General features: G+C 56.3%; 1 protein-coding gene across 2 annotated transcripts in view; it reads right to left on the reverse strand.

Moving 5' to 3' along the window:
* Positions 1–199: 199 nt before the first annotated feature.
* Positions 200–24,203, reverse strand: part of LOC149997796 (membrane-associated phosphatidylinositol transfer protein 3) — an 80,015-nt gene continuing 56,011 nt past the window's right edge. For both annotated transcript variants that reach the window (XM_090257629.1, XM_090257628.1), the window contains 14 exons: positions 21,977–22,166; positions 21,357–21,479; positions 20,734–20,918; positions 18,272–18,441; positions 16,678–16,848; positions 15,207–15,401; positions 14,557–14,705; positions 11,929–12,045; positions 9,384–9,500; positions 8,901–9,049; positions 8,487–8,636; positions 5,291–5,474; positions 1,883–2,011; positions 200–502 (listed from right to left, as the gene is read on the reverse strand). In XM_090257629.1, coding sequence (XP_090113755.1) covers positions 200–502; positions 1,883–2,011; positions 5,291–5,474; positions 8,487–8,636; positions 8,901–9,049; positions 9,384–9,500; positions 11,929–12,045; positions 14,557–14,705; positions 15,207–15,401; positions 16,678–16,848; positions 18,272–18,441; positions 20,734–20,918; positions 21,357–21,479; positions 21,977–22,166 — 2,332 coding nt within the window. The remainder of the gene's footprint in view (positions 503–1,882; positions 2,012–5,290; positions 5,475–8,486; positions 8,637–8,900; positions 9,050–9,383; positions 9,501–11,928; positions 12,046–14,556; positions 14,706–15,206; positions 15,402–16,677; positions 16,849–18,271; positions 18,442–20,733; positions 20,919–21,356; positions 21,480–21,976; positions 22,167–24,203) is intronic.

The raw sequence follows: 24,203 nt of genomic DNA on the forward strand, positions 1-24,203 counted from the left end.
GAGACCAGGGCATCTCACCCTCTTGCAGCCTAGGGAGCTCCCCGCCGCAAGGCCGGGTAGGGTCCCACCCCCCCTGTGGTCGGACACTGCTGGACAGACACGGGAGGAAAAAGGCAGGAAAAGGCCTGTGTCGGAGAGAAGGCAGCCCCTCCCCGCAAGCAGCCTGGTAAGATCCCCTACTCTGCGCACCGTCCGGCCCTCAGGGCACCGACTCGAACTTGGGGGGCCCGCGCGCCCAGCTGAGCGCCAGCAGGGGGCGCTCGTGGTCCTTGTCGGACTCGGGCTGGCTCTGAGCTCGCTCGGGCTTGGGGTTCGCTGGCGGGTCCGGCTGCTGCACCGACATGGTCCTGCGCAGGTGGTTGCGCTTCCGCAGGAAGTCGGGCTGCGCGTGCAAGCCGAAGCTGCCCTTGCGCAGGATCATCCGCGAGCTGTTCTTCTTGGGGCGCGAGCGGTGGCTGGCCTCCAGGACGGCCAGGTGGGCGGCGTAGCCCTCACTCAGGAACTGCGGAGGGGACAGGAGTCGGGCCAGCTGGGCGGGGACAGGCCTCTGGTCCATCCCGCCACACCCCAGCCTCTCCAGCACCCGACCCTGGGGTCTGCAGCCTCTCCGTGGAACCCCCAGGAAACTGGGAGCTCGCTACCATTCTAGGCTCGTCCTCCTGCTCTGCACAACTGAGCACTTACGTCTGTACCTGTGGGGCATTCCAGAATTCTGATTCTTGACGAGGGTGGAACTCCCATCCTTGTCACTTCCACTAAAACCCCAAAGCCTAAGTCTCTCCCATCCATCATCCACCTTGCACCCCATGGAACTTAGCCATTTTATGGCCCCCACAACTGCCCTTCCTGCCAATCCTCCCACTGTGTGCTCCAACGCTGCTCACAGTGTGGACCTGGGCCATTGCAGGCAGGCTCTCAGGCGCCACCCCAGACTTGCAGAATCAGAATCTGCCCTTAAACAAGACCCCCCACATGACCCACGAGCTCGTTTCAAATGTGAGATCAGTGCTGCTCTGGGGATCCTCACTGTGGAATCCCCATCCTCTGACCCTCACCTGCTGGCCACTCCCCAAGTTCACTCTCAACATGCCCCAAAGTTCATCAACTTCCCTTCAATCTGCTTCTCAATGCCAATAATGGCACCAGGTCACCACACCAGAAATGGGTGCCACCCTGCACATCTGATCCTTTCGTAAGCAAATCCAGTCCATTCTCCCTAGAAATGCCTCTTGGACCTCCCACTTCTCTCCTCCAGGCCACTGCCCTGCCGCACCCTCCCATGCCCCTCCCACCTGCAGCCAGAGGGGCCTCTCTGAATCACAGCAACTTAAGAGTTCCAGCGGGATGCAGCGTCAGCCCAGAGCTCTCGCCGCTCCTCAGCCCCGCCCCTGCTCGCCCCCCCCCATCACACTCAGACAAGCTGTCACTTGCAGTTCCCAGAGTGTACATGTTCTCTGTCACCTCCTGACCTTTGCTTTGGCTGCTGCCTCTGTCACAAACGCTCCTCCAGCCTCAGGCCCTTTTAGGACAATTTCTTCACACTCCTGGAAACCAGCCTTGCCCGTCCAGCAGAGCTGCTCTTGTCTGGGGCCCCACCATCCTTTGCGCTCCCCCATTTTGGCTCTTGCCACACTGTGCTGTCACTGTCTGCAGGTTTTTCCATCTCCCTACTAGACTGGATGACATAACATGTGATTCCACCAGGGACTCTCCCTGGCTCCCAATACAGGACCCATTTCCAGGCAGGTGCCCAGTAGTATTTGTTGAATGAATGAATGAATGAATGAATGAAGCAGATTAAGGAATGAACAAATAAAGGAATAACCACCTACTCTACTCCCCCTTACCCTCTCCCTGGGCACCATCCCCCAGCCCCACCCACCTGGCACTGGGTTTGGTACTTCTTGGTGGGCCGGCCCACAATGAAGATCTGGGAGGGGGGCAGGCCCAGCACGCTGTAGACGGAGATGTCCTTCGTGGAGCCGTAGGCAGCGCTGATTTTGATGAAGCACTGAAACACAGAGCCGCTCATGGAGGGAGAGGGAGGCCCAGGCAAACCACCCCCAAAGGATTCCTAGATCATCCCCCTGGAAACTCCTCCTGGGGGACCCTCCATCTGCACACTAAAGCATCCAAGCCATGGGTCCACCCTGCAGTGGCCTCCCCTCTCCGCCCCTACCCTGCACCCCACACTCTGAGCTGAGCAGCACAAACGGTAGGCTGTGCAACATGGGGCAAAGTGTTCCCTTGTGGACCAAGGAGCTGAGAGCCAGGCAGACACATCACGGGACAGGGCTGGAGCCAGTTCTGTCTGGCCCCCAACCCTGTGCCGTCCTCACGGCGGCAGCCTGCTGCTGGCTGGTCAGACATCCTCCCCAGAAGCCTCATCCCAGTTCAGAGAACTGTCGGCTCCTCCTCATTCCAGGGTCACCTCCAGACCCTTGCTCACCCCACCGGGACACCGCCTCACCTCCTTTGAGGTGCTCACCACCTCGCTGAGCCTCACTCTGAGCCCCCCATCAATGTCATCTTCTTTTCTCCCCCTCTCCCTCCCCTCAAGTTCGCTGGAGACTCCTCGTCCCAGGTCACAGCTTTTCTTCCTCCTAAGTCCCACCATCACTGGGATATCTTCCTCAAGGTCTGCAGTGACTGTCACCTCCAAGACTGAACCCAGAACGGCCCCTCTGAACCCTGAATGTTCGCTCTCCCACGCTGACCCCACTCCTTCCCTCCTCTGTCTCTTACAGCCACTGCAGCCTTACCCACCCCTGAGTTCTCTGTATGCCTCTCCTGCCTTGCCCCCTCCTCCCCTGCCTGGGCACCTCCCTGTGTTCCCTCCCCTCCACCTTGCATTCTCCAGCCCCTCTCCCTCCTCCCACACCCCCCGCTACACCTCCGCCGGGAATTCTCTACGAGCACCTTCTCCATTTCTATATGCTGGCTGCTGAGAGCTTCTGGAGAAACAGAACCACGCAGCTCTGGCCCCACATGTTCTCTCTGCTCCCCACCCTCCAAAGAAACTCCTCCCGACTTTTACTTCCCTACCCAGCCCTGGATGTCAACGCCAAGAGAGGGCTTCCTCAGCCCACTGGCCCCTCCGCATTAGCTGGCCCATCCCCAGCCTGCCTTCAGCCAGAGGAAGGAGCGGCTTCTTTGTCCCATCCTGTCCCGCCTCCTGGTCCACCGCAGCTCGCTCCTGTGACTTCAGTCCAGCGAGTCCCTTCCTACCCACACAGCCCTCTGAGCCGAGATCCCTCTCCTCTGCTCCCCACCCCGCTGCTTCTGCCCCCTCGGCCCTCTCAGGTGACCCTTCTTCACCAAGGTCATCATCGTGAGGACAGTTCTCACCAAACCACAGCTCTGCACAAGGACACTCTCTCCTTCTTGAACCCTGCTCCTCCTCCCTGATACCGGGAAGCTTCCCCCCCTGGACTCCTCCCCAGCTGGCTCTGTGGTTCCTGGGCTGGCTCTCCTTCCAGCTCTTGGTGGTGCTCAGCCCCTTCTCTCTCTCCCTCCCATGGCTTCATGGACCTGCCTCAGCTGGGACCGACGTAGCTCACGTCCAACAGCCAGACAAGCCTCCATGTGTCCGCCTCCAGCCTGGTTCCCTTTCATTTCATCCATTATATTTTGGGTGCCTATCCTGTGTCATCATGGCCCCAGATGCTGGCGACATACTGGTGACAAAACAGACACGAGCTCTGCCTCCGTGGAGACTACGGTCAGGTCAGGTTAGTAGCACCTGGATTCTTCCTGGTTACTCCCGACAGACATCTGAGAGCTCTTCACTCCCTTCATGAAACTGTAACTGAGTCCTGACAATCCTACCTCCTGATTTGCCCACACCTTTCTCTCCATCCCATGGCGCCTGCCTAGACGCTCGTCTTTCTGTGTCTTGTTTGGGCAACAGATGCCTCACTGGTCTCCGCGCCTCTTGCTTCTCCCACTGGTCTGGTTTCCACACAGCTGCCAGAGGGATCTTTCTACAGCCCAGATTAGACAATGCCACTTTAAGCTCTTCTATGGCTTTAAGCCCTTCCATAGCTCCCCGTCACCTTCAGCAGAGAGTTCATGGTCTGGGCCTGGCTTCTGATGTTTTCAAGACCTGCCAACCTCAGGTCCCTGATGACCTCCAGGGCCTCAACTCGCAATTGGCCTGGGTCTGATCCTGCACCTCATCCTGCAGGTCTGAGAACATGCCCAGCTCTTCCGACCTCAGTGTCTTTGCACATGCTGTTTCTTTGGCCACCTGACAAAGTCATACTCAAGCTTCAAACTCAGCTCAACAGTTCCCACCTCTGAGAAGCCTTCCCTGCTCTCCCCAGGCAAAGCTAGGTCCTTTCTCCTCTGTTTGTCCATAGAGCCTTTCTAACTACACTGGATTTCCACGTCCTTCTTCCTCTACATCAGGAATTGGGAGACTTTTTATGTGAAAGACCAGATAGTACAAGATAAATATTTTAAGCTTAGAATTATGTTGCAGAAACTCAACTGTTCCATTGTAGGTCAAAAGCAGCCATAAATAACATATAGTGAATGAGCTTGGCTGTGTTGGAATAAAACTTTTATTTATGAACTGAAATTTGAGTTTCATATATCTTTCCCATGTCAGAAAATCTTATTCTTCACTTGATTCCCGCCCCCCACCCCCAACTACTTAGAAGTGTAAAAATCATCTGTAGCTCAGATCTAGTCCCTGGGCCAGAGTTTGTCAACCCTTGCTCTAGCTCAGTGGTTTCCAAAATTTTGTAAAACTCAGCATCACCTAAAGGGTTTGTTACCACACAGATTGCTGGACCCCTCTCCAGAGTTTTTGATTCAGCAGATCTGAGGGAGGGCCAGAGAATGTGCATTTCTAATGCGCTCCCTGGGGTGCTGTGCCTGGGACCTGGGAACACAGCTCCAGGTCAAAGCTCCAGAGAGCATGCCCCACACTCTGTTGGTCTCTGAGGACAGGGTGGGAAACACAACAGGCCCGTAGGTGTCCACTGAATGAATAACCAAATGCAGAGGCAAGTGTGCAGGCTTTAGGGTCAGGAGGTAAAGGAGAAAGTCCGACTCTGAGACCTTGGGCAGGTCAGCGAGCCTCATCTTCCTCACCTCTCACTGAGGATGATAAAGGGCCCACTGAGATCTGCTGAATGTGCTTTGCAAACACCACCGTGGGAAGTGGTGGGTAAATGGATGAGGGCCCACTGGGGCTGAGGGAGGAGGGGAGGAGTGCAGAGGAGGGCCCTGGAGGTCCCATGCCCGCTGAGGCCGAAGCCTCCGCCCAGGGCCGGACACTCACCTCCTGCACGAGGTTGCGGAGGAAGATGGCCTTCTGCCGCAGCGGGTCATGCACCAGCCCGTCCGAGAAGAAGATCATGCCCTGTGGGAAGTTGTGCTGGGACAGCCATGAAACCACCCGCTGCTTCTGCATGTCCGGCCGCCCCGTGATGTAGAGGATCATGTAGCCCAGGTCCTGCCAGTGCCTGAGGAGAGGGCATTGCAGCGTTCAGCCCAGTCCCAGCATGGTGCCAGCCGCCCGCTGCCCAGCGGCCTGACCCGCCTGCTGCCTTCCTGGGAAGCTGGAGGGGCTACTCCAAGGAGCACTAGGGAAAACCAGAGGGACCCCCAAATTCACACCCCTAGTTGAGTCTGTGAGTCCTGGATGTCTCTCTTCGATGGCCCATAGGCACTGCACGCTCACAGCCACCTGATCCCCCCCACTCCTGCCCCTTCTGCTCATGTCCCCTTCTCTCTGATGCTGCCAATGTAACTCAAGTTTCTGGAGCCAGAGACCAGTGCCTTTGATCCCTCCCCTTCCTGCCTCCGCTCAGGATCTTGACTCCATACTCCATACTCTCACTTGAATCCCCTCTTGGCTCAGGCCCCGTATCTCACCTGGGCCGCTCCAAGAACTTCCTGGCAGGCCTCTTTGCCCCCCCTTCCCCCACTTCAGTCTAACCTGGGCCACACAACCTTGAGCAGGTTACTTAACCACCAGGGTTTCCGTTTCCACTTCTGTAAAATGGGAATAATATTAGCAACTCCCACCCAAGTTATGCTAAGAATGAAATGAATTAATCCCAAGGGCTCCAGGCATGTTGTGCTCCGTTCAGTTGCTTTACTATTATCCCCTGTACTGTTTCCATGGTGATGTTTATAAACCACAAATCTAACCTGATCACTCCTTTGTCTAAGCCATTCCTGGCTCTCCAGTGCCCTGAGGTCACAAACAATCTCCTCACTCGTGGCCTTCCATGCTGTGCCCCTGAACCTGACCTCCTGCCAGTCACATGAAGCTGTATGGCTGCCCGAACAAGGCTTACACTCTTCTGCTGCACACCCCTCCCCTAGACAGCCTTCATGGCTCCATCTCCTGTGTTACCATCCTCCCATCTGGCCAGACCCCTTCCTCCAGGAAGCCTTCCCTGCTCTTCTTTGTGCCCTTAGAGCACGGTGGGAAGTGCTCTCCACTGACTTCATGTGGCATCCTGCCTGCAAGAAGTCAGATAAGCCCAGACCTGTTTGGGAGCATGTGGCACTAGCCACTGACCAGCTACTATAGATTGGGTGTTTCCAAATCTAGATGATCTGAGAGATTTGGGGAGGTTTTATAATAATGCACAGGCCCAGGTGTCACCCTCAGGGATTCTGGTCAGTTCTGAGGTGGGGTCCAGTGATCTGTGATGACAAAAAGCAGCTTCTGGTGAGCAGCAAGGTTTGGAGAGCACGACAGTGGCCCCGGGAGCCCCCTGGAAGGAGGCTAGCGCGCTGGAAGGATCCCTGGAGAGGAAGGGCCAACCACAGCCTCCCTCACCCCTCGCTGTGGGGTGCTGACTTGGGAGGGGTTTGGAAAAGATGTTGTAATGGGAAAAAACGACCCAGCCTACAAGGGGGAGGTTGACCCTGAGCTGAGGTGGAGCCTGTCCGTGACCAGTTCCCACAGGGCCAGTGGGCCTCATGAGGTCAGCAGTTCCCAGGGGCCCCTCAGCCAGGTCAGTCTTCTCTCCCCAGAGTGATTGCTGCTACTGGGGAGAGGCAGGACAGTCCCCCTGCCACCCCCAACACCTAGAACTCCCAGGACCCAGGATCTGTCCCATTCTTGGGGTTCTGATCACTTGGCGTCCGGGTTCATCTTCCCAGGCCTGTGGCTTGTTTCTCCCCACAGCACTGTGAGAGTCCTCCCACGAGGATCTCTCTCTGCCTCAGTGCCTGGTTTAGGAAGGGGCAGATGGAGGCAGGGGTGGGCAGAGGCGTGGAGGGCGGGAGGAACTGACGTGGTGCCTCTTGCTTCTCTATTGGGAAAAGCTTCTACACCCCTCTCAGCAATACAACAGCTCTGGGAGGCTATGTTTCCAGCCACACTCCTGCCCTTTCCAAACTGCTCTCCAAAATCCAAATGCCCTGAACTCGTCCCACCTGTTCCCCACGCATGCTCGCCTCTTCTCTGTCTTTGCTACCTTGCATCCTCCTTCCTGGCCTATCTAAATCAATCCATTTCCTTCTTTTTACCTTTCTTCATTTGCTAATATTTGTACAATGACATGATTGAAAACATATATACGGCCACCTTTCAGGGGTGATCTCAAATGCCACCTCTCCCAGGAAGCCTACTCTGCTTTCTCCAACCAGCGGAATAGCTCCCATCTCAAGTAGCACTGCATGTTAACTAGTCTCAAAAGACGGCCCCTCAGTAAGCCATGGGTCCCAGGATTCACACCTGTATGCGGTCCCTTCCCCTTGTATCTGGGCTGACCCGGCACCTAGCTGATAAGCAGTAGAACGCAGTGGAAATGGCACTGTGATTCCCAAGGCTGGCTCATAAGAAGGCTTGCAGCTGCCACCTGGGTGCCTGAGAACCAGGGGGAGCCAGCCACCCAGTACTGTCTGGATAGTCGGAGAACTCCCAGACTAGGCACAGGGAGCAGCCACGTGGAGAGACAGAGCAGCCCAGGCGAGGAGCAGCAGATGCATTCAGAAGCCCGCCCTCTTGAACACCCAGCCCAGTGGAGCTTTCAGATGACCCCCCAGCCCAGACCACCTTCTGAATGAAATTGCTAGAGAGACTCCACAGGAGAACCTTTCAAAAGAACCCAGTCTGTCCGCAGAACCATGAGACAGAATAACAAATTATTATCACTGTAAACTGCTAAATTTGGAGCCAATTGTTACACAGCAAGAGATCATGGGAACACACCGCTTTTATCCTGACTGGGGTCAGAATGTGTGAGACCAAGGCTGGTTCACTGCAGAGAGAGCCCAGACAGTGTTAGAATAAATGGAGAGGGGGTGGGGGGAACTGGGGTCTAAAAAGTGGCCAGGAGGGTCTCAAGCACACTCAGTAAATTAACATTGGAAGTGAAGCCAGGACTTGCCAGCCTCTGGTCCGGAGACCAGTGGAATTCCCAGAGGAAGCCAGAGCAAACACAACCATGTCCCCTGGGGCGGCTGGCTCCTACCCACGGGGGACACGTCCCTTGCAGGGAGGCAGCACTTACCGGACAACATCCACCGCCCCCGGCCGGACCTTAGGGTCACTGCCCATGATGGACACGCTGGCTGCAAAGGACCCGTCAATGCTGAACACCACGCACTCCATGCCGCGGGGCAGCACCGTGAGGTAGCTCAGTGCACAGGTCTGGTCGCCCCTGGAAGGTACCGCTTGTGGTCAGCCGTGTGCTCAGGGTCAGGGGTCAACCAGAAGCCAGAGGTCAGTGCCACTGAGGTCAGAGCTCAGTCTGGGGCCAGGGTCCAAGAGAATGTGGTGATGACCTCGCCCATTTTTCTCTCTCCGCACAGAGAATGAGGCCCCAAGGAGAGCACCCCAAGGGCCCCATCTTCTGCACAGGCTTGGCTGGAAGGGTCATGAACGTGGGTGGGACCACCATGAGAGGCTGTTTCCTGGGTCTCACCTGACGACCATCTTCACGGGGTAGACACCCACACCCAGGCGCCGGGGCCGCGGCACACTGTACATGATGCGGCCGCTGCTGTTGGTGATCTCCGTGTCCAGGTGCACCCAGCGGCCCGAGGACGGCTCTACCATCACCAGGATGTCCACCTGCAGGCAACAAGGGGCCAGGGCACAGCTGGGGACAGTGGATGGCTGCAGGCTTGGCTTAGGGACTCGGCCAGAGACCTCTCTGCCAGAGCTTGGGGTCCTGCCTGATATTTCCTGGCTCCTACCCTCCTCTCCCTGTCCACCACAGCCACACTGGCCTCTCGCATGCACCAAGTTCACCCTTGCTCTTTGTTTGCACTCCTAACCTCCCCTGGCAGGGTGAGTGTCTCCCTGCTCCGCCCTCCCAGAGTCCTCACCCCACGTGCCATGTGGTACCACAAGGCACCTGGTGCGCCAGTGGTCAGGCAAGGAGGGGATGGCCCGGCCTCCGTACCTTCTCTCCCGTCAGAGCCACCATATCGAGGGGCCCGTACATGAACCGTCCCACCAGGACCTGGGGGCCATCTTCAGCAGCAATCACGTCATTAGCCCGGTGGTTAGCAGTGACGTTCTGGACGGACAAAAACCAGTTCAGCTTTTGCAAGTGGGGCCGGATCCTGTGTTTTTATTACATTGTCCTTAGGATTGGCTGGAGGAACATGGACGTGCCAAATCGCGCCTTCCTATTAACCCCCCTGAGCATTTCCGAGACATGTTCCCATGGAACCCATGAGAAAAACAGACCCTTAGACCCTACTGCTGTCCCCAAGGAGTGCTGGGTCCCTGGAGATGAGCGCTCTCTACTCTGGATTCTCCCCCACGGCCCTGAGGAACCGCCGGTCCTCACAGACTGTAATCCTCTCGTTTCCTTGGCTGGAAACTGAAGTCACCTTCGCTTCCTCCTTCCGCATCCCTGCTCACATCCAATGGCCGTTTACTATCTGCCGTTTCTCAGCGGAAGGGTTCAAACATACAAGAGTAGAGAGAACACTGTGACTAAGTCTCAGACGCCCGACACTGGCTGCTCCGCTTCTCGGCTCACGGCCGCTCTGGCGTCCTGCCCTTGCTGGGCCCCGGCCCCAACCCCACCCCAGGTGATTCTGGAGCCATCCCCTGCATCACATGGCTTTGTCTTTAATCATCCCAACCTCCCCGCCCTTCTTCACTAGGTTTGAATTCATTCTGCAGCTCAGAGGCCTCCACGGGCCCAGCCACCCCTCCTCTCCGTCTGGCTTCAGCACCCAAGGGCTCAGTCTAGGAACCCTTCCTCCATCTCTCCCCACTCCCCTGTGACCTCCCCCCTGCACTCCACTCAAGCTTCTTAATGGCTCTGCTAAAGCTTCTTAATGAAGCTCCTTATTCAAAAACAGACCCCATGGCAGATGCCTCATCTTTATAAAGCACAAAGCTGTTAATACCCAGTGCCCTCCAGACGGAGTCCAAACCCTGAGCTCAGCAGCGACCTTCCAGGCTTCTCTTCCCCTGGTCTCCTTCCAAGCCCCTCTGGTCCTTTCAGGCCAGGCTCTGTGGAGGCCTCCAGGGCTTCGCTCACTCCGGGGCCCCCCACTCTGCACACCGTTGCTGGCCTTCTGCCCCCCTATTCCAGCCCATCCACTGTGACCTGACTCAGCTTTGTTGCCTCCCAGAAACACTGCTTGGACTCCCCAAAGATGGCCTGTACCTCCTCTCTGTCCCCATGGTATTATAATTCAATTCAACAAACATTTGCAGTCACCTCATCTGCACAGGTCTCTTCGCTGGGCTCTGTGGACACAGAGGAACCAGCCATTAACCCTGCCCTGGAGACGCTCTGTCAGATGGGGGACACAGGCCCCCTTACGGGAACACAGGGGGTGTGGGGCGTGGGGGCAACGGAGCTGATTCATGGAAACAAGCACATGGAAACATGCTTCTCCTCACCAGTCACCAGGGAAATGCAAACCAAAACCACAGTGAGATACCATTTCAGACCCCCGAGGAGGACTAGAATCAAAGAGACAGATAGTAAGTGTTGGCGAGGATGTGGAGAAATCAGAACCCTCACACACTGCTGGGGGCGATGGAAAATGGGGTTGCATTGTTCCATTTACGTGAAATGTCCAGAACAGGCAAGTCTATAGAGACGGAACGTAGGTTGCTGACTATTCAGGGCTGGGGTGGGGGGAGGGGGTGGTAACTAAAGGGTAAGGGGGTTCCTTTTGAGGTAATGAAAATATTTTAAAATTGACAGTACATATAAGGGTGTATGCATCTGCAAATATACTAAAATCCATTGAATTTTAAATGGGCAAATTGTATAAAACCTGAGTTATATCTCAATAAGTATATCCCCCCAAAAGAAGTCAATTTGTGGAGCACTGATCACCTTCCACCTTTTAGGACTGTTGGTGGGGTCTGTGTCTGACCTTCCCACCGGCCTGGAAGTGCCCATCCTGTTCTTCACTCACTCTCTAGAAGAGGGTCTGGCACAGAGTGGGCACTGAAGACTGTTCACTGATTAAGTAAGTAAATGTGTACATCCCAAACTCCTATTGATACTCAATACCCTATAGAGGAGACTTGGCGGAAGCCCCACATGGTCCGCCCTGCAGCCCTTCGTCTTCCTCGTTTGCACCTCCCTCTGTCACGGCAAGTGTCTCTCCAGACCATACTTGTGACCAGACCATGGGCCCCATGGCCACAGACAAGACTCTCCACAGTCCTCACCCACATCTACAGATACCTGGCGCACAACAATGGTTCCATGACTGGCATCTCCCAGCCCCAGTGCCGTGGAACCCCATTCTCAGGGCTCCTGCAGAATCAGGCCACCTGGAACCAGCTGTCCCATCTCACATGTACCCCAACCCCTACCCCATCCCACGGCAGCACTACCGGCTCATCTGAGCATGAAGCCCAGCATGTGTGCACACTCAGCTCTGAGGCTTTACCTGCCAGGTGGATGCCCCAGCTCCCCAAGGCCACGTCCCCACAAATGTGTGACCACACCACGCACATACCCGCAGCTTGACCTGGGTCCTCTTACGAAGCCACTTCTCTCGGGGGTTGGCAGGGCTCAGTGCGGCAGGATCCAAGCCCGAGCTCTCCTTGACATTCACACTCTCATAGCGCATCACCTGACAGACGAGGGCAGGGCTCCGGGTCAGGCCACCTCAGCCCCACTCCCTCCTGTCCAGGGTGTCAGGGCCCATCAGCTTGTGGCCACAAGGCCCTCCTCCAAGCCTCTCCACCTCCCAGGAGGCTGGAGGCCCCAGGACCCATGTCCCTGCCTGCCTGTCCTCACAGCTGGGGCCAAAGCACAGTCCCACAGATGCTCTCTGGCCTGGGAGCAGCCTCTACCCAACAGCTGCCCGCGTCTGCACCCATCCCCTGCCTTCCCTCCTGTTACAGCAGGTGGCCCTCACCTCAGGCCAGTGGAAGCCCAGGTCCCAGCCCCTCCCACCCACTCACCACCCTTGCTCGCCCAGCATTCCCTTCAATTGGAGGGATCGATTAATCCCTCTCCACTGAACCATTCTCTTTTGCATACAAATGTGCTGTAATTGTGCTCACCTTAAAAAAAAAAAAAAAAAAAAAAAAAAGGCCTCTCCCTGGGACCCTTGGTGCCTCTACAATGACCATCATGCTTCTCTGATCTCCCTTACTCTATACTCAGTCTCCCCCCCCACCCCACCCCCGCCACCTGCCTCTCCCCCACTGACCACTCCAATCAGGCTTCTGTCCCCATTGCTCCGCTGAAGCCACTCCTGCCAAAGCCCCGCCCATGGCTCCATTCTGCCCAACTCAGAGGTCCACTCCCGTCCATCCTCTCTTGGTTCTTCTTCTCCAACCCGGGGTGGGGGATGGGGTGGGATGTCTCCTTCTGTAGTTCCTCTTCTCTCCCCTTGGAGCTGCAGGACTCGGCCTTGAACTTCTCTCTTATGGAAACTCCCTCAGTGTCTGTGGTGTTATGATTTCTCATAAGCAGTCTATACTTGCTTTTTTTATCCCCATTTATGGCAGAGCTCCTAAAACCCTTGCAATTTCCTAAGTGATGAGAGCAAGAAACGTGTCTCTTGTTACATTAGTGAGGTGACTTTTGGGGGGTTGGTTACCAAGGAAACCAACCCGATGAAGAGAGGGTTTGAGCTTTCCGTCCCAACCCCTAACCTCCAGAGAGGGGAGAGGAGCTAGAGGTTAGATCAGTTGCCAGTGGCTAAAGACTTAATCAATCACGCTTATATAATAAAGCCTCCATAAAAACCCTCCTAAAACAGGGTTCACAAAGCTTCTGGCTTGGTAAAAAGTGGAGATTTGGGAAGAGAAGCATCCCTAGAGAGGGCAGGAGCTCCGGCCCCTCCCCACACCCTGACCCTGCGTCTCCTCCCTCTGGCTGTCCCTGAGTTACAGCCTTTTATAATACACCAGTGATCTAATAAGGAGAATGTTCTTCTGAGCTCTGTGAGCCACTCTAGCAAATTAATCAAACCCAAGGGAGGGGGTGTGTGCATTGGAACCTCTGATCAGTCAGAAGTCCGGGAGACAGCCTGGACTTGCAATTGGCAGGGGTGGGGGTCACACTTGCGGGACTGAAGCGTTACCCCGTGGGATCGGAGTTGAACTGTAAGACACGTGGCTGGTGGTGTTGAGTTGCATGGTGTGGGGAAGAAACCACACGTTGGAACTGGTGTCAAAATCAGAGCATCATTCCCATCACTGGCTTTAAACGCCATCCAAGCACTGGTGACCCCACATTTTTATCTGTAAGCCTGATATCTTCCCTGAGCTCCCGCCTTTCTACTCACCTTCCTTCTCAACATCTCACAGGCATCTCACTGTCCCGGGTCCCGCTCCACGACTCGGTTTCCCCACCCCAGCCCTGCTCTCCCGCAACCCTAGGGAATGGCTCTACCGTAAATATCCAAGTGCAACGGGACCCATCAGCCTCCCCTTCCCCTTCCAGCTCGGACATCAGCCAGTCCTGTCACCACAACTCAAACCCTCACCGAGCTCGAGCTCCTCAGCACCTCCACACCAGCATCTTAGCCCAAGCCATCATCTTGAACTTGGTATCCTGTGCTGCCGACAAAGGGCTTCATGCTTTCTGTCCCAAATGGCCGTGGGCCTTCCTTGTAAAAACCCAAATCAGCTGATATCTCTTCCTTGTTCAAAACCTTGCCATGGCTTCTCGTTGGACACGGCATAACATCAAACTCCTGACCTTGGCCATTGAGGCTGCCTGTGACCTGCCCCCCTCCCCCCAATCCTCCTCTCTACCTCTTCCCCCAGGCTCTCCCTCAGGCACTGGCCTCTCTTTTACATTGAGACTCATAGGGAGCAGATATTTATCACTCCCATCTCCAAGCATGGGTACATTCTCCTTCATAGTTTCTATTTAATTTTCTAGAAAGCACCAGGCTGTTAGCCAGAAGCCAGTGCTCTTTATGAAACCCATTGCCTGGCTGCATCTCACACACACACACACACACACACACACACACACACACACACACACACACACTTGGCTGAGGGCTCCAAAGACTTCCCAATGGTCTATGTGACCTGCAGGGCAAGCTTCTTGTCCAGACACAGAAGGACAGAACCCTCCAGAGGGTTCTGCGGGCAGAGCCCAGGAAGGGGCAGAGTACCTGTCTCAGGATGAAGGCCACCACATCCGTGGACTCCCAGTAGCTGGCGTGGAAGAGGTGAGGCAGCGCCACAGTGGGGAAGGCCGTGAGGACCTCGGGACAGTACAGCGCATAGTCGATGCGCTTGGTGCCCCACCACTTGGCCGTGACTGTGGGGCCAAGAGGGAGGTAAGGACAGGGTAGCCTGCCTGGGGCCTGTACCCAAGGGGCACTGTGGGACCCTCTCACGCAGACACAGTGGTGGATGTCCCACTCTGGGTACATGTTTGAGCACCCAGCTCAAAATGACTCTGGGACATAAGTTGCTTCCCTTCCCACCTCCCCTCTAGGACATGTGCTGCAAACTTGTCCCTGGGAGTGGGGACCCATGGAGGCACCCACCGTCTCACCCCAGGGCTGCTGGTCAGCTGGGGTTGCCAGTGGGAACCCTGAATATTGGGATCAGGGCTCTGGCTGAGGTCAGACCTCTGTCTATGCCTGGAGAGGTCATGGCTCAGTCCACAGTCAGAGGTCAAAATCCACTCTGAGGTCAGAGTTCAGTCTGGATTTCCATTACCCAGCCCTCCCCTGCGCTCAGCAGCTTCAGCAGGGGACCAGTAGCCACACAGAGGAAAGTCCCAAGTGGGAGGACCCAGAAGACTCTCACTCACTGCGGGAGGCTCCAACCAGGGCCAGGCTGTCGGAGGACTCTGAGCTATCGCTGTGGGAGCTGCCCTGGCTCATGCTCCGCCCTGGGTGCTGGGACCTCGAGGCCGGAGAGGGCGAGGCAGGGGCGTCCACAGTCGGCGGGCTTCCTGGGGAGCTGCCCTCCAGGAAGAGGGAGCTGTGAGTGTGCAGGGCATCAGCTGGAGGAGGAATTTCATGGTCAGGGCTGAGTAGCTGCCTCCGATAGAGTTACCCCACCCCCACCCCCATGCTGTGCTAGCCCCATGCTGGGCAGGTGGGAGGCTGGGCTCAGAGATGACCCACCCGTGGCCCTGCCACAGGCAACCTGCACCTCTCACCCCTCCAAAACCCACTGTAGTGCATCATTGGGTTCCATGTCCTCTTAGTTGTAGGTTATGCAGGCACAAATCGGGCTCCCAACCTTCACTCCTACCCCTAATAGAGCTGCCTCTGGGCCTCTGGGAGAGTGTCCTCAAGGACCCAGCTGAGGCCACAGGATGGCCCATAACCACGCTCTCGTATAAAACTTCTTTCCTGTGCTACAAAGGACTGTGGCTGAGCCCAGAAGGGAATGGGAACTTCTGCCTGGGAGCTAGGGTGCTCTTTAGAGACAGGGGAATGCCCTGAGCAAAGAGGGGTGCATTTTAGGATGGGGGAGGGAGGTTTTAGAGCCTCTTCTATCCCTGGAAGCTCCTGACAAAGCAGGCCTTTGGAAATCAGATTTTCATTGCAACAGGGTGGGGGCTGGTTTTTAATCCTGAATGAGCCACATACATAGCCCTGCCCCCACAATCTGGCCCCAAACCTATGAACAGGCTCTGGCATATGGAGCCAAGGCTCTCATCTCCAAGCCCTGATTGTTACAAGCCTCCCCTTACTTCACCCCAGTTTATGCCCAGCTCACCCGACTTGAGCCCTGGAGGCCACTGACTGCCCCTCAAATCCACCTGCCCTTGCTTCTGCTGTTCCCTCCACCTAGATCTTCCCTAGTCCCCGTCCTCCAGCTCTTCGATACCTGCCCAAATGCCTTGGTCAAAAGCTTCCTCTTCCATGAAGCCTACCAGGATGAGATACTCCCTGCTCTGCACCTCCAGAGTCCAGGCTGGGCACTGGGCAATAGCACTCAGCTGGACTCTTGGACTTTCAATCAGGTCCAATAGCTCAAGTGTTATGCTGGCCCAGAGCTTAGCCAGGAGCTCATCAGGGTGTAGAGCTTGGGTCTCTGAGCCCCAAGATGCCTCCTAAGAACAGGTGCTTGCACAGGTGAGCTGCTTGGGTGAGAGCTGCTTGCATGTTCTATCCCCCAAGAGCACACAGTCCCTCTGCAGTTGGGCCTAGTCACTCCATCAGCTGCCAGCTTAGAGAGGCTCGACCAGAGGTGGTGGCCCTGAAGTGCCGCCTGGCTGGGGCCCATTCCCTGGAACAGCACACTCTCCCACACCCCTGGGAGCCTACCGAGGAGAAGGGACTGTCCGTTGCCCAGTGGGAATCTCTGGTAGCGGGGCACACTGACAGGCGGCACCAAGTGGAACTGCGGCTCCAGTAGCGGCTCAAGCCGTGAGGCAGAGGGGTCTGCGCAGTGGAAGAAGCTGTAGACCTGGCTGCAGGCAGGACGCATCTGGAATCCTGGGAGAATACACAGGGGGAGCCCCTGGCTAGTACCTGCTCCCTTGGCCTTAGAAGGCTCTCTTGCATGCAGCTCTGAGTAGCCTACTCCTCTGCTCAAGAAATGCCCTGGCTCCCTGATACCAACAGAATCAAAGCCACAAGGTTCAGTTTGGCATTCAAGGCCTTGCCAAGCTGCCCCATGTGAGCACTGCTGCAGGCACCCAGCACCGCTGCCTCCGCTGCGGCCGCCTGACACTCCCCGCCCGTCTCCTTTCTCTGTGCCTTTGCTCAAGCTGCCCGTCCTACTCTCTCCACTGGTCGGACTCCTTTAAACTCTTCCAGCTTTCACTTCGTTGCTATCTGACCTCTGAAGCCAACCCCAGGTCTTGCAGTCAGGATCAGCTGCTCCTTCCTCCAGCACCCCTCGACTCTTAGGCCTTAGTGAGGCAGAGGTCTTAGTTTGCTGGAGTCGGCAGTACACTTCTCTCACAGACCAGAAGGTGTCTGCACTGAGGCCTCCTCCTCCTCACTGCGTCCCCCTGTCCCTCCACATCTGGGGACTGGACTGTGCAGCATCCAGGGAGCCCTAGGGTTCCTTAGTGACATCAGAGCAGCAGTGGGCTTCCGCCTCCTCTCCCTACTTCAAGCAGAGCCCCTCCCTGCTTCTCTGCTCTGTATTATAGGCCGTGGGTAAACTTTGGCACAAAAGAAGCTTAAGAAGCCCTGGTCTGTTCATCTCCAAGGGGCCTCCAGACTCCTGCACCCTCAGAATCATTGCTTAGCGACCTGCTGGCGCAAGTCGCCTCAATGTGTATTCCAGAGGAACGGAAGGTGGGCCGCCATTCAGGCTGTGGGTGCTGTGTGAACGAAGGTGCTGCCGTGGGCCTGGCTACACGCAGGAGTCACTGAGACGGACCTGGCCGCAGTGGGTCTGCCTGCACCCTGGGGAAGGAGGGGTGGGTATAACCAGGCAAACGTTTATTTATTTATTTTTATGGATTATATATTTTTTAAATTTAACCTTTATTGTATTTCTTTCCCATTAATGTTTAGTCCCCTTGTAACCTGTTCCCTCAGCAATCACCACACTGTTGCCCATGTCCATGAGTCCTCTTTCTTTTTTGCTCACAACAGGGTAAATATTTGTGGTTTCTCTTCCCGGAGAGCATGGCAACTGAACAAAAGGGCCAGAAACTGTCCGGTGGCACATGACAAGGACGGTGAAATCCACCAGAGGCTACCTCACCTTTGTTCCAGCTGGGGAAGCTACCCCACTCTTCCTCCTCCCTCCTCCTCCGTCTTCTTCTCTTCTCTGACCACCTACCCCAACTCTGTGACCCTCCCCGCACCGGGCCCCGCCCCCACCCTCCCAGGTCTGAGGTGCTAACACAGGGACCGAGTGACACAAACGCACCCCAGCCCCAGGCAGTGCCGCACCCACCGTCCAGCCCGGGCAGCACCGTCCTCCGCATGGCCAGGACCAGGCCAAGGGGCGAGCCGAAGAGGAAGAAGTCAGACACGACGAAGTCCAAGCAGCCCGGGCTGACCTCAGGGAGCTGGGGCCCTGTCACGCGGGGCTCGGCCTCATCCGTCAGCATGCTGGAATGGATGCTGCGGGGCAGGGAGACACCGGTGGCAGGGTGCGGAAGGACCGGGACATGGGACATGAGGTGTTCGCTCAGCAGGGAGCCTCGAGTCGGGGCGCGGAGAACCCAGCCCTCCATCTCTGGGCAGGGCCTCGCACCACAGGCCCCTTGCCGGATGCCATCACAGGAGCTGGCGACCATCTCGGCACTGGCCACCATTTGGCTAAGGTAGGGGCTGTCAGCCAACACTTTCCATAAAGGGCCAGGTGATAGATATTTCAGCCTTTGAGGGCCATATGGTCTCCATCACATCTACTTAGCTGTGCCGTGTAGTACACTAGCAGCCGTAGATGATACTCAAATAACTACCCGTGGCCAGTAAAACTTGATTTCCTAAAACCGGCTAAGAACCCGAGAACACCTGAGTGTGCTACACATTGGCAGGCCTGCCCCATTGTGCTGGTGTTGTGATGGCCACACTGGGAGTTCCTGCACCATCTACCAGAGAAGCCCAGCCGGCCAATATACAGACCAGCTGGGCGATGTCAGTCCCGCCAGGGTTAGGTCTCTCGTTGTAACACACGTTCCAGGCAACCCGAAGACACAGAGGCCAACAGCTTGCTCTCCCCTCCCCGCTAGCCTGCAGATGAAGCAGAGCTTACAGAGAAAATGACAAGACACGGAATTCCAGTCATTCGCATCCCAGGCACTCATTGTCCCAAAGAGTTTGAGTTGATGTTCAGCCACAGACCCGGAACAGGCTGCCGAGGACAGGAGGGAAAACCGGGGACCTCCCTGACCTTCCAGCTGGCACTCGAGAACAGCTTTGAATTTAAGATAACCCAGTGGGCTCACATGACTTATAAATCAATTAATTTAATGCAAATGTGACTAACACACTCAAGTTGGAGGAGAAAGGGGATTGCAGAAATCACAACAGAGACAGTGCGTGAACGGGGGTCCTGACTCCCTCACTCCTCGGCCTGTTGCCGTGTGAGCATCTTCCCGTGAGGCCGATGACCCTGGTGCTTAACAATCCATAGTTCATAGACAGCGTGGTCCCTAAACACACGCCAACTGCTTAATTGCCAAAGAAACAGCCATCTGTCCCTGCACCAGAGGGAAAAGCTGGCTGTGTTGGACCAGCTACCGCGAAAGCCTCCGACTCCCTGTCCCTCTACAGATTTGGGGCTTTCTTCAAGGATTTTTCAAGGATGAACCAGAAATGTGGAGATTTTACCTTGCAATGTGGACTTGAAATATAACTGCTTTTCTAAAGACTAATCTGTCAGAGGGACTTTAACCTAATAATTCCTTCTCTGGAAACCCATGCAAGCAAAATAACCCTAACATATACATAAATGTTAATGCACAGAAACGGCCACCGGCGTGCTATTTATAATTTTGAAGAACTGGAAACAGCCAAAGTGTCCAAATGTTCATTTACTCGACAAAATGTAGTTAAGAATAGCTACCAAGTATTTTTAATTATATGGGGAAAAGATCAAAATATAAGCAAGGTTTTTTTTTTAAGTAAAACTAAATGCAAAGCATGTAAAAAATACATATACTGATGGTCTGTTTTCCAAATGCTGAACTGACCTCATGCTACTGACCACTTGGGTAATAAAGGAGGAGGAAGCAAAGGAGGGAAGAATTGAGAAGAAAGGGAAGAAGGGGCATTCCTCCCAGTTGGGGTCTGTGCCCACTACCCATGTGTACCCTGAAAGAGGTGCAGGTGATTCAGTGAGCCAGTGTCAGTGGACCTGTCTCTTCTAGGAGGTTAAAGGGTGGGCATTCCATGGAGGGTCCTGCCTGGCCTACGGTAAAGCGTGCTGTCTCCTGGGGACCAGGGACACCAGAGTGCTGACCCCAGCTCTGGCTGTGTGAGCCCGGGAAAGGTCCTGACTTACTTCGTCTGTATTCCCTCATAGAAGACGTAATAGGAACACACACCTGGAGTAGCTCACAAATGCACTTACAAGGTATCTGTTCTTTCACTGGGTTCTTAAAACTATCAGTAAAGTAGGCTGGGCAGCGTTTACCATTTTGCAGAAGATGAAACTGAGGCTTAGGGATGTGAGGCTGTTGTTCCCTCTCTCTCTGAAAGTTGGGGGGAGCAGAGACAGAGAGCAGGGTCCAGGTCTCAGCCCAGCGCCCATGGGGAGTGGCCTTGATCTCAGCGCTTGTCTACGGGCACCCATGGAAGGACGTGGGACCTACAACTGGTTTGAAGCCACCCATATGATTCTAAGCCAAGGTGCTCTCTGCTCTGGATGCTTTGCTGGGAGGAAGCTGGGGCACAGGGAGCGGCTACCTTGACAGGAAGGCATGGTGCTGGGTGATGGCCTCGCAGTCATAGGTAGAGGAATCGCTCTGTTTCCGTGGCAACGGCCTCTGGGGCTCCTCATCCTCCAACACAGTGGAGACATCAATGCTGCTTTTGCTGAGCCGCTTACTGCCCGCCAGGCTGCATTCCTCCTCCGCCACAACCGGGCTGTCCTTTGGGACCAGGGAGAGAACAGGAGGGCACTGCAGTCACTGGAGACCCGGGGCCCTGCCTCCTCCCCAGGCACAAGCACCCCCTTCCTTCTAGACGTGAGGGGCAACACCTCACCCAGAAGAAGCCCAGCAATGGTGGGAGTTCAGTCACAGGACCGTCTCTTGCATCCAAAGGGATCAGCAACTTAGGGGGATTCTGAGCAGCTGTCTGGGAACCCAACCCCAAATGAGCCCCCTCTGGGCCTCAGTTTCCTCACCTGTGATAGTGATAGATCACAATATAAGGGTTTTCTTGTGCTACTCTTGTGAGATGGTGATACCAGACTTTGTAACCTGATTTCATGGTGCGAATGCCAAGGGTTAACACTACCGCCCCCGGAGAGGCCCCTGCTCCCAAGGACGGACCCCTCCACCATTCCCACCCTCCTCTGGTCGCACCTGAGTGCTGCTGATGCTCCCCTTCCGGCTGCTGCTGCCTGGGCTGTCGCCTGAGGGCCCCGCACTGTAGCAGATGGCATCAAAGGCCAGCAGGCCCCCGACACAGTCCCCGATGAGACACACCTGGAGAAGGCACAGCTGGGACTCCAGGCCTGGCCACTGCTGACCCCTCACCCCCACACCCATCCAGAACACAGGTGACCTAGAGAACAAGGAGCCTGTCTCCGAGACGCCTGAGAGAGCCCCAGTAGGGGGCACGGTGCTTATTCTGGGGCCAGGGTCAGCCTAAGGACAGGACCAGGTTAGGGTCAGGGGTCATACTTAGGCAGGGTCAGCCTAAGGATAGGAATCTGGCTAGGGCAGAGGTCAGGCTGGGGCCAGTTTCAACCTGAGGACAGGAGCCAGGCTAGGGTCAGGGGTCAGGCTTGGGCCAGAGGTCAGCATGGGCTCACATTCAGAACCAAGATGTTGGCCTCAATTTTCCTATCTGTAAAACGAGGACAAACCCAAAGATCTCAAGAAACTATGGCTCCTGAACAGCCTGGTCTCAACCCTTTGGGCAGGCCCACACCCCTCTCCAGGTGGGGCCAGGACGGGGCGGTGGAGGCAGGCTGCCCTACCTGCCCACTGAAGCCGATGCCATCAGGGGACTTGAGGAACTCTGCATAGGCCTGGTTGGCTCGCTCAATGACGGTGACAACCGCATCCTGGTACTGGGGGGAGGAGATGGCCAACAGGGGCAGCGCGGCCAGAGGGACGTGGTCCTGGCTGTTGCTGAGACAGCCCTCATCATGGCTGTAGGGGTTCAGGCTGCAGATAGGGGACCATGGTCAGCCCAGCTGGGGTCAGCACGGGGGTGGGTCTGGGGATGCGGATTGGGCAGAGGGGAGCACATACTGGCCAGGAGTGGGCCCTCCCCTCCAGGCCCTTCCAGAGGACCCAGGCAGAGCCAGAAGTCGAAGCGCAGGCAGTGGGGCAGGAGTGCGGGTGGATGGGTCCAGCCTGTGCTGACTTCCCTGTGCCCACCTCCTACCCGCCTGCAACGTGGGCTCTGGGGTCTCCTGGGACAGCTGCTCTCTCCTGCCCTACTCTGCATGGCACCAAAGAACACCCCAACTGTGGAAGAAGCCCCTGGTGCGGATCTGGGAGGGGACATGGCATCATGACAGCCCTCCTAGGGGAGGTGGGGCTTGAACTAGGCCTCAGGGAACGTAGGAAGGAAGGGAGAGGCTGTGCCGGGATGTCACAGCTTGGGGTGGGCACGTAGCTGTCTGCTTGATAGTGAGTCCGTCTTTCTGGGACAGGGATCCAGAGCCTTCACAGGGTGCGCAGGAAGAGCTGTGCCTCAGGAAAGGACAAGGACAGTCTTCCCAACTGCATTCCCACTGCCGGCGGGTTGTCCAGCCCCTGCATGCACCCCTTCACTTCTCTGCCTCCCCACTGGGTGGCTCAGGCCCATCTGGGCCCAGCTCCCAGCTGCCTGCCCCTTTCCCCACTCACATCTGTCCCCCGGGGCATTGGACCCAGCTGGCCAGGAGGGGCCATAAGGAGAGGGGCTGCCCAACCCCCACCCAGAGCCTGCCCTTCCCCCAGAACCTAAGTTCAGGCCGGTGACAGGGCTCAGGGACCCTGGGCAGGTGACAGGGACCGCATAGTGTGCAAGGCCAGCCTAACAGCCATTCCTCATCTCCAAAGAACACAAATTAGAGGAAACAGGCCTCGATTGCCGCCGAGAGATTTTAATTAGCTGAGAAAGCACTCCTTCCCAGCAGTGATTAGGGCTGACGGATGGCCTGGCACAGCTCTGCTGGGGGAGAAGTACGCTCCCTCCCGCTGTCCCCTCGAGTGGCCAGGCCATCCATCTTCCTAGAGATCGGGCCTGGGTTGGGTGACCCAGCTCTGGGGGTCAGATGTTCTGGGCACGAGGGGTTAGGGGGATCCTGAGATAGATTATGAATGGGCCCAATTAACTCCGACTGTTGGGGTGCAAAGGGAATGGAGCCATGTCAGCCCAGCTCCCCAAATCCTGCTGCAGGGTAGACACCGAGCAGATTTGTCTGTTCAAGAAGCAGGTTCCAGGGCCCTCCCTGCCTGCCCTGCCCACTCGGACGCCCCAGGAGTGAGGCCTGCCGCCTTGTGGTTTAACAAGAACCCGTGGGCAGTTAGGCCCTTAGCCCGGCTGGGGAACCACTGACCTAATCAATCCCCTCCCTTCCTTCCTTCCTTCTGACTCTGATTGGGATCTGTCCTGCCTGTGTCCACAGGCAGAGATAAATCAGAGGCAGGTCTCTTCCTGTGCAGAGGCAAACCTTCCTTTCTCTCATAGACCAGAAAAGGGAGGCCCTGAGTGCCCTCCACAGGAGCTCTCCCAACTAGCAGGCGGCTGGGGGTGGGCCTCCTGCTCCTCCCAGCACTGCTGAGTCCTGTTCAGGGCCACACTTGATTGACAGGCTGGGACGCCCTGCCCACCCTGCACCAAGCACCACATGGGTAAGGGTTCTTCTCTTCAGCCTCAAGGTTCTGGCAAAGTTGACATGAAAAGGAATGAGGCACAGGACAGAGGGGTCCCTGGCCTCCCTTTCATCCCTAATGGCAGAAAGTTCCCGGCGTCCAGTTCCCAATATTTGCCACATGCTCTATGAGACAGACCCTCCGCAGGTGCTCAGGCCTCCTTTGCCCGCGTCATCTGTGAACAACCAGGGCTCCCCCTGGCTCCTGGCACCCATCTTCAGCTCCCGGCTATTTCAAGAGGGTGGGGACCTGGGAAGCACAGAGCCCCTGGATCCTGGAGCGGTGAGTGGGGTCTTCCATGGGCCCCCAGGTTCTGGTGGGGCGCTGGTCTCCCTG

This window comes from Furipterus horrens, unplaced genomic scaffold, assembly GCF_987537825.1.
Source record: "Furipterus horrens unplaced genomic scaffold, mFurHor1.1.pri manual_scaffold_11, whole genome shotgun sequence".
NCBI lineage: Eukaryota > Metazoa > Chordata > Mammalia > Chiroptera > Furipteridae > Furipterus > Furipterus horrens.